The sequence below is a fragment of the Salmo trutta genome, chromosome 16, assembly GCF_901001165.1.
Source record: "Salmo trutta chromosome 16, fSalTru1.1, whole genome shotgun sequence".
Lineage (NCBI taxonomy): Eukaryota > Metazoa > Chordata > Actinopteri > Salmoniformes > Salmonidae > Salmo > Salmo trutta.
The window spans coordinates 40314994-40331399 of record NC_042972.1 but is presented as its reverse complement, the minus strand read 5'-3'; the positions used below and the strand labels follow the sequence as shown (position 1 = coordinate 40331399).

Below are 16406 nucleotides of genomic sequence, written 5' to 3'. Positions count from 1 at the left end.
AGTCGTGAAAAGTTACAATTCATAGTGGATTCCATCCTCACCATGTGATCTTGGTGGTGAACAATATCTGATTTGTTATTTGAGAGCATATAATACTATAGACAATATGGTACACTGAGTGTATAAAACATTAAGAACACCTTCCTAATATTAAGTTGCTTTTGTCCTCAGAAAACCTCAATTCGTCCGAGCATGGAATCTATAAGGTGTCTAAAGCATTTCACAGGGATGCTGGCCCATGTTGACTCCAATGCTTCCCACAGTTGTGTCAAGTTGGCTGGATGTCCTTTGGATGATTGACCATTCTTGAAATACATGGGAAACTGTTGAATGTGATAAACCCAGAAGCGTTGCAGTTCTTGACACAAACCAGTGCGCCTGGCACCTACTACCATACCTTGTTCAAAGGCACTTAAATATTTTGTCTTGCCCATTCACCCTCTGAATGGCACACATACACAATCCATGTCTAAATTGTATCAAGGCTTAAAAATTGTTACTTAATCTGTCTCCTCCCTTTCATCTACACTGACTGTTGAAACAGCTTTAACGAGTGACATTATTAAGGGATCAAAGCTTTCACCAGGATTCACCTGGTCTATGTCATGGAAAGAGCAGGTGTTCCTAATATTTTGTCCACTCAATGTATAGTTGTGTTACTTACTCTCAGCCTCAAATAACAGTCATGGCTATGAAGATAACTCTGGATCAGTGTTATAGTAAATGTTTATTAACAAACACTGGTATAAGGCCACACCATGCTGGAGGGCTTGTAAAGGTACATTTAATCAAGGGTAAAAAGCCAGGATGTAGCCCTGGTCAACCATTAAAATGTTACACTTGGTGGGCTGAAACATTCCCTGATCTCTTTTCTAAAGGGCCTGTTTTCAGTCTGTACCTCTTCACAGCTTTCAGCTAGGTTAATTAGTCCCTCACCCCTGTACTTAAGAAAGGCTGTGTTTTTAACCTTTGATCTTGTGTGTGTGTGTGTCCATGGGTGTGTCCATGTGCGCTGTCTGTTCTTCATCCATATATACTCAAAACAAAATATTTGAAGCCTTTTTCAGTTAATAACATAGTACTGTATGGTCTCAAACACCTTCTCTCCTAGCCTATAGAGAGCTCATGTTAATATGCTCCAGGGCTCAGGTGTTAGACATCCAATGCCCAGAGGTACTCTATTAGCTCAACAAATCATTAGATAGGCCAAGCTGAGAGCCCGAATATCCCTGGATGTATGTCTGCTGAGACCTGCTTTAACTTTTTGTCTTCTAAGACTTAAAACCTCTCATTGTGTAACTGGTGCCATCCCTGAAATGGAAAACCCTTGTTTCTCACTTTTCTTTGAACATAACATGTGAATTATAATGCATTTGGTCTTGGTCTTGCATTTACGGTCTGCTCTTCAGGATGCTCTCCATCTGAAGAGTGTATAGGTATTATATTTAACCTGATCAAGCCGAACTGTAGATAGAAGGCTGGGTTGGTGGTATGGAAAACGTGCAGTGTATTCTCAACCTGGAGCTGGCTGGCTTGGCAGGGAGGAAACTTGTGAAGGCAGATAGCTTACTGGTTCGTGATACGAGCGGAAGAGGGAGATAAAGAGCCTGAAGACATCAATTGAACCAAAATAAAACTCAAAAGCATGAAAGCCACCTGGGGTGTATTCATTACGGAAACAGTTTACCGTTTAAGAACCAAAACGAAAGCAAACCGAGCAAACGGAACGAATTGGGTTGGGATTTACCTGAATTTGTCCAATAGAAACTAGTTTGCATTTTCCGTTTGGTGTAAACAGTTTCAGTTGCAAAACATTTAGCAACAGATGAAACGTTTTGCAACAGAATTAGCTTAATGTTTACACCACTGATTTCCTCAGCAAGGTTGAGAGACAAACATAGTAAAGGTTAAGCAGGGCGTACACTACACAATTTTGGCCCCGATTTAGCTGTCCCAGATACGTCGTTGCCTATTTGGGGCGCGGGGCTTTTATCGACACTCGTTATTAAATGTGAGTTGGTCAGAGATTCAGTCTGAGGGCTACCAATGCCGTCTTTGACCCATCTCAGATGTCCCAATATTTTCAAACTTATTTTATTTTAAGGCACAAAATCGGCAATGTTCTTCTAGTGTGAGATGTGCAACAACAGGTTTTGAGATCAGTGATCAGCAATAGCCAATGAGAGCTTGCCAAAGAAGAAGCCAGTGAGATGATGGTGTTGTATCAACCAAATTGAGATGTTTTTGGATGAGTCGGACCGCAGAGTGAAGGAAAAGCAGCCAACAAGTGCTCAGCATATGTGGGAACTCCTTCAAGACTGTTGGAAAAGCATTTGAGGTGAAGCTGGTTGACAGAATGCCAAGGGTGTGCAAAACTGTCATCAAAACAAAGGGTGGCTATTTGAAGAATCTCAAATATAAAATATATTTTGATTTGTTTAACACTTTTTTGGTTACTACCTGATTCCATATGTGTTATTTCATAGTTTTGTTGTCTTCACTATTATTCTACACTGTAGAAAATAGTAAAAATAAAGAAATACCCTTGAATGAGTAGGTATTCTAAAACTTTTGACCGGTAGTGTATGTAATTTGCTTTATGTAGATGAGACATTTCAATGTTGTTAATACACAAAGTCATCAAAAACCTGATATAATTTGCATATAAAATATACATTTGCAGCAAATTTGCAGCAACAGTAGAATGTTCATCACAAGTTTCCCAGAATTGTTTGCCAGAAGTTCACAAGTTGCAGCAAATTTGCCGCAAAACTAATTTGCATGTGAAACTATGAGTTTCCCGCAGATTTACCAGAACAATTTAACAGAAGCTGATTTTTTTCAGGAAAGGGTTTGGTCTTAAATGAGCTTCAATATTTTGCATTGCGACCTGACATTTGTATTTGGGAGAGCCAGTGTGCCTTTAAAAAAGTCTGCCAGATAATAATTGTTTAAATGTTTCAAGAAAGTGTGCGCAGATCTGTGACCGTTGTAATTGCACTATTAATACAGAGAAAACTACTTGTCTTTAGCCCAAACAATTCCAAAGATCCACCCATATCAACGCTGCTATGTTTTTCTCCCATCTATTGTGCATTGGCCCCATTTTACATTCATAAACTATGTCGCAGGCCGTTCTAAACTAATCGCAGGCCATAACCATTTGTTTATACCGTGTTCAGTCACTTCACATCATAAGCTAGCTAGCTATCTAACAACCTGGTCACTTTACCAGTACAAACATTTTGGGGGCACGGAAAGAGAGGAAAATAAATGAATGACATATCCTTTGCATGTTCACAAGCTTGACAGTACACACACACTTACACATACCAACTGATTAATGGACTGCTGAATGTATATATTTTTATCTTGCTTTGTTTGCTCTTTTCCATATTATGCCTATCTCTGATAAGCAACCCAGGAAAGGGTTGAAAATAGCCCATATTAATATATGTAGCCTTAGAAATAAGGTTCATGAAATCAATAACTTGCTAACATCAGATAACACCCTCCATTTGGCAAATCTGACCATAATTCCGTCCTCCTGATTCCGGCTTACAAGCAAAAATTAAAGCAGGAAGCACCAGTGACTAGATCAATAAAAAAGTGGTCAGATGAAGCAGATGCTAAGCTACAGGACTGTTTTGCTAGCACAGACTGGAATATGTTCCGGGATTCCTCCAATGTCATTGAGGAGTACACCACATCTGTCATTGGCTTCAACAATAAGTGCATCGATAACGTCGTCCCCACAGTGACCATACGTACATACCCCAACCATAAGCCATGGATTACAGCCAGCAACTGCACTAACCCGGAAGCTTATAAGAAATCCCGCTATGCCCTCCGACAAACCATCAAACAAGCAAAGCATCAATACAGGACTAAGATCAAGTTGTACTACACCGACTCTGTCCTGCAGTCTCTAGTTTTGTTTTATCTTGATTATGGTCCAGTCGTGTTGTCGAGTGCTGCACAGAAAAACTTAGTTAAGCTGCAGCTGGCCCAGAACAGTGTGACACATCTTGCTCTTCATTGTAATCAGAGGGATAATATAAATACTATGTATGCCAGACTCTGTTGGCTAAGAGTTGAGGAAAGACTGACTGCATCATTTCTTTTGTTTTTTTAATTTAACCTTTATTTAACTAGGCAAGTCAGTTAAGAACAAATTCTTATTTACAATGACGGCCTACCCCGACCAAACCCTAACCCGGACAACGCTAACTTTAAATAAAATGGGAGCACCAATGCTACCAATGATATATATTTTTAGAGCCCTGGTTACACAACACCATGTATACATGTATCTCACTTAGTGCTGAGCGATTAACCAAAATGTGTGTATAAAAAAATATTTGTAAACAACTAATTGACCAATGCCAGTTTTCTAGAGATAAATTAGATCCAGCCTGAAATGTGCGATGTGGTAGGGAGTTGTAGTTTTCAATAGGCCAATATTTTACATAGTTTAGCTCATAAAACTGCAATGACCATAATCCATTGTGTATCTTCTTGTCCGATCAGTTTCTTTTATGCCTGCGGAAGAGACAGCAGAATGCGTGTGATCGTCAGGGGATATAGAGACCAGCTGTTGCTTCGTAAGGTATCTCTCCCTGAAAATACATGATCTAAGTGATTGATAGTTGGTATTCAGTAGTCATAAAAGAATGCCTTATTTATTTTGAAGATCTACAAAATTGTGATTTTGTCAGACAGCGTAGTCAGCAGCTCTATAGAGATGAGATGATGACTTGGAATGAAATAATAAAGTAATTAAATAAAACAAATGTAATATACACAACAACTGAAATATTTTATAAAAGTAAAGTGAATAAATGGTTAAGCAGTATTGGGCAGTCATTACCATCATGGGACTTCTATTAATTGTTTTATTTTGTTGTTGCAGCATTCAACCCAAATAATCTAAACCGAAATCGAAAACCATTATTATTTTTTATTAATCGAATCGAAACCCAACCGACCTCAAAAAGCACTAATCGCTCAGCAGTAATCTCACTATACCATGACACATCTCACATATACAGCACCAATGGCGACAGCTAGTCTTACTGGGGTCCGACACATAACGAAAAGACATTACAAACAAAAACTTACTTTACAATTGACATACACTTAAAAACATTAACAAGTAGTGTGTGTGAGTGTGAGTGTGTGGTTAGCTCTTGTCATCTTAACCACCGGCTCAGACAGGAACTAAAGTCTTTTGGAATTGGTCAGCTGCTCGATTAAATTCTGGGTCCATACCTGTTGAGAGGGGATTGAGAGATGCTAGAATAAGAAGTGGAACCAGAACAAATCTATGGGCCGAATGTCCCCTCCCCTTCCGGAATTGTAAAGATGCTAACACCTGCGAAATTGTGATTTGTCAAAATAACCAGTGACAAAAAAGGCAAACCCCATAACTACTGCTGCTCGTTATCCCATGCATCCCATTTCTTCCCGACAGATTATGTTTACTTAGATATGTCCTCGAGAGATTATTATCCAGCCAACTTTTGAAATATTGTGCAACAAGTTTAAAGGCGGTCTTAGGGAAGGTATTGTATGGATTTGAAGTAACTTTCTTAATATGCATAAACCCCTAGTGAAACAACAGCTGCCATATTTCCATAATAAACCCTTAGGGGCAGTATGTGTTGTGGACATACTCTGTTCTGGCGGTGTGGCAGGCAGGCAGGCAGGCAGGCAGGCAGGCAGGCAGGCAGGCAGGCAGGCAGGGTAGTAGTAGTAGTAGTAGTAGTAGTAGTAGTAGTAGTAGTAGTAGTAGTAGTAGTAGTAGTTAGTGGTAGTGTTTCAGTTACATATCATAGCTGAGCTTGGATAGGGCTTCAGTTCCAGGCAGACAGCAATGGATAACCATTCCCCACTGGACAGGTAAATAAGCCTTTTTCCAGTTTTAAATTGCATTACGATCCAATTACTTACTGTACAGCTGAGTAATTGATAATCAAAGTATTGAGAGTTACTATAGGGCATAAGGGAAACTTAATTTATAATTTTTTGCAGAGCTACTTTAACTGTGTGTAGGTTGCATGGTTTCAGTTCTAGATGGCAGCTTCAGTCATGGGGTATTTTCTTGTGCGTTAAAAAATAAGTCAGGGCATACTTTGGCAGCTTGTAGTTAACGCATCTTAAATTCACCATCATCTGTTTATTTGATCCCTTAGTCAGAACAGAACATTCTCACAGGACCAAACAGTCAAGATGAGTATATATGTGTATATATTTAGCTGTTCAGCAGACAGGGTGAATGGAAAAAAGTTATACTCCACATAGAGGGAATCTGCATAGAATGCCTAGAATTTGTCTACCATCAACAAAATCCCAATTTAACCCGTCATGAAGACAGATATTGCTTTATCTATGTGTTGACCATCCTAATGTCTTCCAGTGGTCAAAGGTGCTGCATATGTTGGGGTGCTATTGTCCACACTCATCTTTCTGTGCTTCATCTGGTCCAAGCCCTCCATCGTACAGCCAAAGACCAAGGCTTTCAAAAGTATTTGGGTACATGATTATTTTATAACACTCATAACAATAGGTTATCACTATAGTCATTTCTTAAGAAATCTTAGAGGAACATGGATGGTAAACAATCTTTTTCTTCTTGTCTGCTGCATCACTTTAATTTTTTAGGCGTATTAAAGAGTGAAAAAACTCAAACACAAGTAAGTATAGCACCGAAAGTAATCTAGAGAAGCATTTTTTTGTAAAATAGAGATTCTGAAAGTCTATAATTACATACCACTGGAACCAGTGCATAAAATGAACAACTGCCAACCACCAAATGGTATTGGCGGGTAAAAATTTGGGCCTATATTTCACCAACCATGTTGGGTGGTCAATTTGTAGGGCTCTACAGTGCAAGTACTACATTCGCGAATAAAAATAGTAAAAAGTAAAGTATGAGCATGTGTGAGTTTGGGTTAGTAAAATGCTACAGTAGCTGTTTTCAAAGTATTTCTGCTGTCTTGTTTCATAGCTGCTAATCGCACAAAGAAATACGAATCCTATATCCCAATTTGCGCAGAAACAATACCTGACAGGGGAGCTGTGCGCACTGAGTGAAGTGCTGATAGATTAATATTTGGAGGCGTTGCACACAGGCATAAAAGTTGGTCTAATTTACTCGAAAGTTTACAAAGTGAAACTTTGTCCTTGTGTTTCTTGGATATTTACATTGTTTTGTTAACAAGCTAGGTTGTTTCCAACTTTAGTTTGAGTCTGTTACTTCAACTGATAGTGAAGAGATGACTTACTCAGATCCCAAATCTCACACACACATACAAACACACGCTTGAGTGACCCCATTACCACGGTAACCTTCTGCCCTTAAAGGGGCAGCTGAACATTTTGTCTCTGATATTTTGGTTAAATGTAATACAATTGAGCAAAATGGCGAACAAAATATTTTGGTTGGTAAAAGATCTAAGTGACTGGTAGATTTTTACATCTACCTGCCACAGTGACTGGTGGACCAAAAAGTAAAAATGTTTGCCCTGACTGGAGTGATTTCACTCTTAAATGAATTTATCAAACAGTTAATTAACTGAGAATGTTGCTTTAGGTTGTCCATTATTTACCCTCTTTCAGTGCTTTTCCAGTAATGCAACCTATCAATTTGCTCAGTGAGGGTCCTATTAATACCCTCAAGGATGTAGTGGGGTTCATAAAAAAACCATTACTAAATGGCATCCTCTTTTTTTCAATATACTCAGTACTTTGATGCTCTCCCGTCGGTGAAGGTAACACATTAATCATGACACAGAAATCATTTATTTAATGAACATTTAATTAAACAAAACTAAATAAATGGCAATGTGATGTCAAGCAGCTGTCCTAATCTAGCACTAATGAGCACAGTAATTCCCTCACAGTTGAAATTGACCTAAACTCATAATCATTGCTTATTTATAAAATGTAAATAATGCAGTTTCTGTTCTGTCAATATGGAAAAGATGGCTAATTGAATCTCAATTGATACATCAATACTTCAGGGTGACATGACAAACAATTTAAGTAAGACATCCTTTTGTCATTCTCATACATTACTGATAATTTATTCTATCTGTGGGGAAAATAGCCCAATGCCTGCAGGCCGTTAGATTTTTAAAGAGTCGGAATGGGTAGGGCAAGGCTATCCAGACAGTTAAATACTTCTGCCAACAGCCCGGGTATGAATGGCTTTGCATGTTAAAATGTTTTTATTTATTTATTTAACCTTTATTTAACTAGGCAAGTCAATTAAGAACAATTTCTTATTTACAATGACGGCCTACCTAAAATGGCATGTTTTATGTATAAAAACTCATTTTCCCGTCTCAATAACCAGAGCAAGTTGAACAACCTCGAACCAAATGTGTCTTCAAAATGAATGTCCACCAACTAACTTTGTCTTTCTTGTAAGAAGTGGTGTGGCGAATATAGTCGGACCCAGGATCTGCTTCGATGGCAGAAATGAGTAGAGAGAGTGAGGTACTGAGAACAGGTCCATTTGGAACTGAGCAGACATCTCCATTTAACTGCTGTGTCAGTGCAAGAGTTGAATCAAACACACAGGCTGCAGATGGCAGTAGAAACTCACTTTGTGTCATTTTCGCCCAGGTTGTTGCACTGAGATCCTCGAGCTAGGGCTAACTACAAATTAATAGAAAGTGTAATTCTGTAAAAATGTCTGTGCCCTACAGTCTTAACTACCTGACTTTCCTTGTCTCTCATTCTGCATGACCCTTGATCTGAAAATGAATAAAATAATCAAAAGTAATTCATGATCAAGGTCAATTACCCATTCAGGAAGGGAGTAGAAGAGGGTAAATATACTATTCCAAAGTATTGAGATGTAGCCAGGGAATGTATACTGTACAGTATGAAATAGTGTGTCATAGTGTAATATGACACCTTTTAATCTTTATAGCATCATGAGTGGCATTTACAACAACATCGGGGTTGGGCTGAATATTATCCTTGTGAATGGTGAGTTGCATTAGAGAAGCCCTACTGTGTAATAAAAACATTTACTGAGGTTAACCTCTTATAGCTCCTTAAGGATAGGGGGCGCTACAGCGAATTTTGAAAACAATACGTGCCCATTTTAAACGGCCTCCTACTCAAACTCAGAAGCTAGGATATGCATATAATTAGTAGATTTGGATAGAAAACACTCTAAAGTTTGTAAAACTGTTTGAATGGTCTCGGTGAGTATAACAGAACTCATATGGCAGTCAAAACCCCGAGACAGATCCCATGCAGGAAGTGGAAATCTGATTTGTGGACTCACCTTCAGCACTTTGCCTATAAAACACACCATGAGTTAGGATTCATTGAGCACTTCCTAAGGCTTCCACTAGATGTCAACAGTCTTTACAAAGTGGTTTGAGTCTTCTATGGTACAAACTGACCGAAAGAGAGGCTTTGGAAGTTGGTCACAGGGGGAGGGCAATTACCACTATGACGCGGGCGCCCATGGCTACCCTCCCCTTTCAAAACGTTTAGTAAGACAATGCAATCGTCCCCCTTGAATATTATTGAAGCTCTGGTTGAAAAAGGCCCTAAAGATTTATGTTATACAACGTTTGACATGTTTGAACAAACTTAAATATATATTTTTTGCACATTCGTGATGACAAGTCCCGCGCTACAGTACATTTTGAGTAGCCTTCGGAATGCGCTAACAAGAAGAAGCTATTGGGACATAAATTTTTAACTTTTTCAAACAAAACTAAATTTGTTGTGGACCTGGGATTCCTGGAAGTGCCTTCTGATGAAGATAATCAAAGGTAAGGGAATATTTACAATAGTATACAATAGTATATTTGATATTAAATGGTTCCAAGATGGCGCTAACCTGTATCGCCTAGCCTATTTTTCTGAGCATAGCATCTCCTTTTATTGCAAAGTGTGATTTCCCTGTAAAGTTATTTTTAAATCTGGCAATGCGGTTGCATTCACGAGATGTTAATCTATAATTCTTTGAATGACAATATTACATTTTAAAAATGTTTTCGAATAGCAATTTAGTAAATTGTGGCGCTGGTTCACCGGAAAAATATTTTCTGAACGTCACGCGCCGATGTAAAATGCTGTTTTTATATATAAATATGAACTTTATCGAACAAAAGAATGCATGTATTGTGTAACGTGATCTCCTAGGAGTGTCATCTGATGAAGATTGTCAAAGGTTAGTGCTTCATTTAGCTGTTTTTTGGTTATTTGTGATGCATGTGGTTGGTCGGAAAATGGCTGTGTGGCTATTGTGACATGTACTCTCCTAACATAATGTAATGTTTTGCTTTCGCTGTAAAGCCTTTTTGAAATCGGACAACGTGGTTCGATTCAGGAGAAGTGTATCTATAAAACGGTGTACAATAGTCCTATGTTTGAGAATTTTTTTTTATTAGATTTGGTTATGGTTAGGTTATGAATATGGCGCTCTGATTTTTCGCTGGATGTTGCCTTTGACAACTTTTAAGTATTTTAGTAAGTACATTCAAATATCTTTTGTCTTCCAATGTGAAAGTGGGGAGTTTGAAAAGATTGGTTCCTTCAACATGTATTCTGAAAGTAAGTGCCTCTGCCCTTATGAAAAAAAAGAAATGTGAAATTTGCTGATTGACATTTGAAATAGCTGTGTTCAGTTGTTGAGCTTAATTTTTTCACGTGTGAAACCACCTTTTCACATGTGAGGACAATAACATGCTTTCACTTCACGTGAATTGCAGTTTCACATTTTAAAGTTGCGGTTTCACATTGTAAAAACATTCACGTGAAAATGTAACTTTTACATGTGGAATTGCAAGTTTTCACAATTTTCACAATCACATTTGAAAATCCCATTTGATGTTTCACATATTACAACACTCCAGATGTGAAAATCCAATTTGCAGTTTCACATGTTAAAAAACTCCACATGTGAAAATCTCACTTATACAGTGCATTCAGAAAGTATTCAGACCCCTTGACTTTTTCCACATTTTGTGACGTTACAGCCTTATACTAAAAGGGATAAAATAGTTTTTTCCCCCTCATCATTCTTCACACAATAGTCCAAAATGACATGGCAAAAACAGGTTTTTAGCAAAAATGTTGCACCTTTATAGAATTTTTTGTTGTTGTTGAAATATCACATTTACATAAGTATTCAGACATTTTACTCAGTACTTTGTTCAAGCACCTTTTGCAGCGACTACAGCCTCAAGTCTTCTTGGGTATGACGCTACACCTGTATTTGGGGAGTTTCTCCCATTCTTCTCTGCAGATCCTCTCAAGTTCTTTCAGGTTGGATGGGGAGCATCGCTTCACAGCTATTTTCAGGTTTCTCCATTGATCTTCGATCAGGTTCAAATCCTTGCTCTGGCTGGGCCACTCAAGGACATTCAGAGACTTGTCCCAAAGCACTCCTGCATTATCTTGGCTGTGTGCTTAGGGTCGTTGTCCTGTTGGAAGGTGAACCAGGTTGTCATCAAGGATCTCTCAGTACTTTGCTCCGTTTATCTTTCCCTCAACCCTGACTAGTCTCCCAGTCCCTGCCGCTGAAAAACATCCCCACAGCATGATGCCACCACCATGCTTCAACCTTGGGATGGTGCAAGGTTTCCTGCAGACGTGATGCTTGGCATTCAGGCCAAAGAGTTTAATCTTGGTTTCATCAGACCAGAGAATCTTGTTTCTCATGATCTGAGAATCCTTCAGGTGCCTTTTTAGCAAACTCCAAGTGGGCTGTCATGTGCCTTTTACTGAGGAGTGGCTTCCGTCTGTCCACTCCTCAGTACCATAAAGGCCTGATTGGTGGAGTGCTGCAGAGATGGTTGTCCTTCTGGAAGGTTCTCCCATCTCTACAGAGGAACTCTGGAGCCCGATTGCTCATCACATGTAAAAATAACATTTGCAGTTTCACATGTTCGAAAACTCCACATGAGACTTTTCATGTGAATGATCCATGTGAATCTTTTTTTTTTTTTACGTGACCAAAAACCACATGATTTTTTCATGTGATCTTTTTGTAAGGGTGGTATCTGCATACAAAACAGGAACGCAACATGATAGATAACTTCAATGTAACTTCCTGCTACTATTTCCATGCATCCCAAAGAGACAACTGTATAATATTTAGGTAATTAACATTTCACATTGCAATTCTCAAATACCTGGTAAATAGTGGACTGTAAAACACAGTATAAAAAACATGTTTGGTGTATTTCCTGTGGCCTCCATTAGATGATCCAGCTACAAAGTAAGTTGTCAATAAAAAGATGCTGAATTGACGTAACTGATCCCAGCCCTGTATGGTAGCTCCAACTCTAGGTCGGGATAGAGACTAAGGAGACTTTTCTGACCAGCATGCCATTAAAAACCCGACTAGCCAAAATCGAAACTGTTTGATGCCATCTCTCAGGATGACGGACACAATCAGGGAGACTTTTGTCAGTATGGGGAGCACCGGGGCGAAGTCACTGGAGACCAGAGATGGCTGGGTCTTTGTTGAAGCAGGTTACATGAATGGACAAAGCCCCTTGAGAAAGTACAGTAAGCATGTACTTTTCAATAAAGGTTATAGAATATCAAATAATGTGTGCACTTTGCTTCAAGGAATCATACATGTTCTTCTTTGTGTTTGTTTGTTTTTGTATTCTTCCATATACTGTAGGTAGTGAAGCATAATGTTGAGACAAGTGTATATGATGGCTGGCAAGGGGTGGTGGAGATGGGAGGCTGCATCCTGAGGAAGAGCAGAGAGAGGGGAATATGATGGCTACACGGAAGAGTTCCTTTACAGAGCTGTCCTCATTATTCAATTTGTAAAACATTACATGTTGATGTTAAGTTCTTTTTTCATTTTACTTCAACTGTATCAGTTTATCTATCCTTTCAGAATTCAAATCAAAGTTTGTGTCTCGGAAACAGTTTAGCAGATATTATAGTGGGTGCAGCGAAATGCAGATGTTAGTAGTTCCTGACAATGCATTAACGTCAAACAAGTGCACAAATAATCCAAAAATAAAATAAGGGGATCACGTGACCCTTGAACGAGATGGCCGCATGAACTGAGAGTTCCGCACAATTAATTTTCAATTCTTAATCTTACCTCCACTTCAAGCTAAAACCCCATTAGCTTTAGTTAAAAAGTCATGGCGGCTACAAAAGGTGAAATTACATGTGACATTTTTACCCGGACTCTGAGAAATAGCCGTGGAAAAAGCCTCCAAGAAACAGCTACCTTCAGAAAAGCTAGCACCATTAGCCAGGGGCAAGAGGACCCATCCCTTCCCGAGGCCAAACAACTGCCAACCGTCCTCTGTTGAAGACATCCTTTCTGTGCTGAGATCCCAACGTACAGAACTCAACATCAAACGAGATGGCATTAACTCTCAGCTCAGTGCGATAGGGGGCAAGGTGACAACCCAGGAAAATGCCTTGCCTGACATCAACAACAAGATAACCATCAACACGGGGCGCCTGGATGAGGCAGAGGGGTGAATCCTATTCATGGAAAACTCACTGGCAGACGCCATGGAAACAATAGCATCTGCTAAAAAGAAAATAGAGCATCTGGAAGAGAAAACAGAGGACCTGGAAAATATGGGGCGAAGGAATAATTGTGTTTTATTAAACCTGGCTGAAAAAGAAGACGAAAACATGCCACTGAACCACTACCTGCAAGACAAACTTCGTAGTGGCTCCGCCTGTCCACCGACAAGCCCATAAAACTCGAGAGAGCTCACCGAGCACAATCACCATATGTGATTGTGGGAAAGCCAAACTCATTTACACCAGGACCTGACAGCTGGAATACGCCGAAAGCGCTGAGAGTTTGACAAGGTTAAGAAACACTCCATTGACCGAGGCATCATCAGGGGATTCAAATACCAAAACGAGCTCAGGATTCTTCACCAAGGAGCCCTGAGACACTTCACGAAGAGGCAAAACGTTTTTTGAAGGACAGTCCTGCCAACTGAGAAATGGACCAATGACTAAAAGCGATTACTGTTATTACTAATGGAGGTAAGACAACATATAGCCGGCATCCAATGACCCACCCGTCCCGCTAAATGTCTTTATAGCCGTCTAATATTTATTTTCTTTTAGCTGAGAGAGGGATAGGCCCTATTGCCTATCCTAGGCCTACTAACGTTTTAGCCTACTTTTATTTCCCCTTTTATGTCAAGTAAGAAAATTTGCCATTTACAGCCTGTTATCTTGTCTGTAGAACATATTGGCTAGTTGGCAGACAAAGTGATCAGATAAGTGAAAGTGATCAGATATTAGGCCTATAGACAATTTTCTGTATTTTTTTGTTTGTTGTATTTATCATTTTCACATAGGCCTTCATCATTTATCACCATTTTATCGATTAAGACACAACTACAGACATAACGGGAGGCTCAGTGTGTCAATTATCTCCATGCCGCCTAACAAGACCCCAGGCCCAGACAGATTTCCCAGAGAGATTTACAAAGCTTTTTGGCCCCAGCTTAGATGTATTTTCATTCCAATGCTGGATAAATTTAGCAAAAACGGAGCTCTCCCAGACTCTATGTACACAGCCCGAGTTACAGTGTTGCTCAAAAAAGACAAGAACCCTCTATCCTGCTCATCCTTTCAGCCCATAAGCTTGTTGGATTTTGACAAAAAAATTATTACCAAATTGCTCGCCAAAAGAGTAAACACTTTTCCTCCCAAAATAATAAAAGCGGAGCAAACTGGATTTATTAGAGACAAGTACTCTTCTGATAACATTCAGCGTTTTTTTCATATTATAGATCAAGTAAACACACAGAAGACCCCTGTCCTGCTGGCTTCACTGGATGCTGAGAAGGCGTTCGACAGAATGGAGTGGAGCTTTCTGTTCTCAGTCTTAGAAAAGTTCAATATGGACCCAAACTGAATCCAGTAGTACGTTAGAACGCTTTCCCTGGGACACTTGCCCGATTTGTGGCAGCTGCTCCTAGTGGCCAAATTCTCAGACAGGGAAGGGGACGACACTCAGAACCTGGGACTTTATTTCAGTCAGTAAATGACAGACGAGGGAGTAAATAAGGGCATAAGCGAGGGAACAACTTTCTCGAAATAAATGCAGCTCTAGCAGAGCCTGAGAAGGTCAACCTAAAGAGGTGAGAAGCAGAAAAGACCATAACAAACAGTTATAAACTCCCACACACACTCACACACCTAGGCATGGTCCGTCCAGCCCAGTGTTTTCCAGCTCCTGGTAGTAGCCAGGGGGATGACTGGTGACATAGCGACAGTGACCACCCTGGCTGGAGCTTCTGTCCCACAGTGTGCTTTCTCCCTGGGTACCTGCACTGTCAGGCCCAATTAGCATAATCCCCCCCTACTGTCCTTAAGTCTGCTAAGAGTGGGGAGTCAGCCAGCAACAGGTGGCTGAGAAGGGTCCGCTCTAGTACAATGGCCATGCTCAGACAGGTGCTCACTCACACACATACACCTCTCTCTCTCACTCACTCACTCACTCACTCACTCACTCACTCACTCACTCACTCACTCACACACACACTACCCAGCCTTCTCATTCTTACTCTCCCTCTCTTTATACAATCTAACTGATAGCATGACCTTGCAATAGTTAAGGTTTGATTTGTGGAGTTATGGATCCCTCCTCAACCAGCCAGGACAGCCAGTCTTGAGGTGCATCTTGTAAACTAGCCTTGCCTGGAGTACAGTACAGCAACCCTGTCTGTTGTTGTCAGCGTGCCAGAGGGAAAGCTAGGAGGCCCCTCTTCTCTACCGTCCATCTGCCCCCTCCCTGGAGCACGCAGGCAGGGTGGACATAGCAGAGCTGAGGGAGAGCCTGGAGCCTGGCGGAAGTAGAGGGACGTAGGGAGAACTGTGGTGAGGGAGACCCAAAAAAGCCACACCTGGCCGGGCATACGGAGTTAGCAGACCTCTACATGCAGGAGCATGGGGGCATCTTATTCAAAGAAAGTAAGTGGGCTTCCTTTTCTAAGACGGGCTGGAGTTGCTGTTCAACACTGTTAATATGTCTTACTATACTGCCTCAATGCATCTTGTTAACTAACCCTAGATATGTTTGGTTGCTTATTTATTGATTTACCTATTGGGGGTGTAGGGAAGGTATGAGAGGGAGTCACATTCGTTGGCCTTTGTGCTAGACTACTACTTGTAACTAAAGCTATGGTATATAATTTGCTGAAAACATGATTTATTTGAAGACTCATTATAAAGAACCAAGAACAGCTTTTGCAGACAATCTCTTTAATGGCTTAGAATAGACAGAAATACCTGTGTTTGTTTGCTATAATACCATGTTCAGTATAGTAACTGTGGACTTTACAGACTAACAAATCAATTGAATCACTTGGCTGAACATCACACAGAACATAAGCAACTTTCACTAGTCAGCC

At 40.0% G+C, this 16406-nt stretch overlaps 1 protein-coding gene across 1 annotated transcript in view; it reads left to right on the top strand.

The window, feature by feature from the left end:
* The first annotated feature begins 15863 nt into the window (after nt 1-15863).
* LOC115150759 (protein FAM107B) overlaps nt 15864-16406 on the top strand; it is a 48980-nt gene continuing 48437 nt past the window's right edge. Inside the window, exon 1 of the mRNA XM_029694389.1 lies at nt 15864-15966. Coding sequence (XP_029550249.1) covers nt 15943-15966 — 24 coding nt within the window. The 5' untranslated portion in view covers nt 15864-15942. The remainder of the gene's footprint in view (nt 15967-16406) is intronic.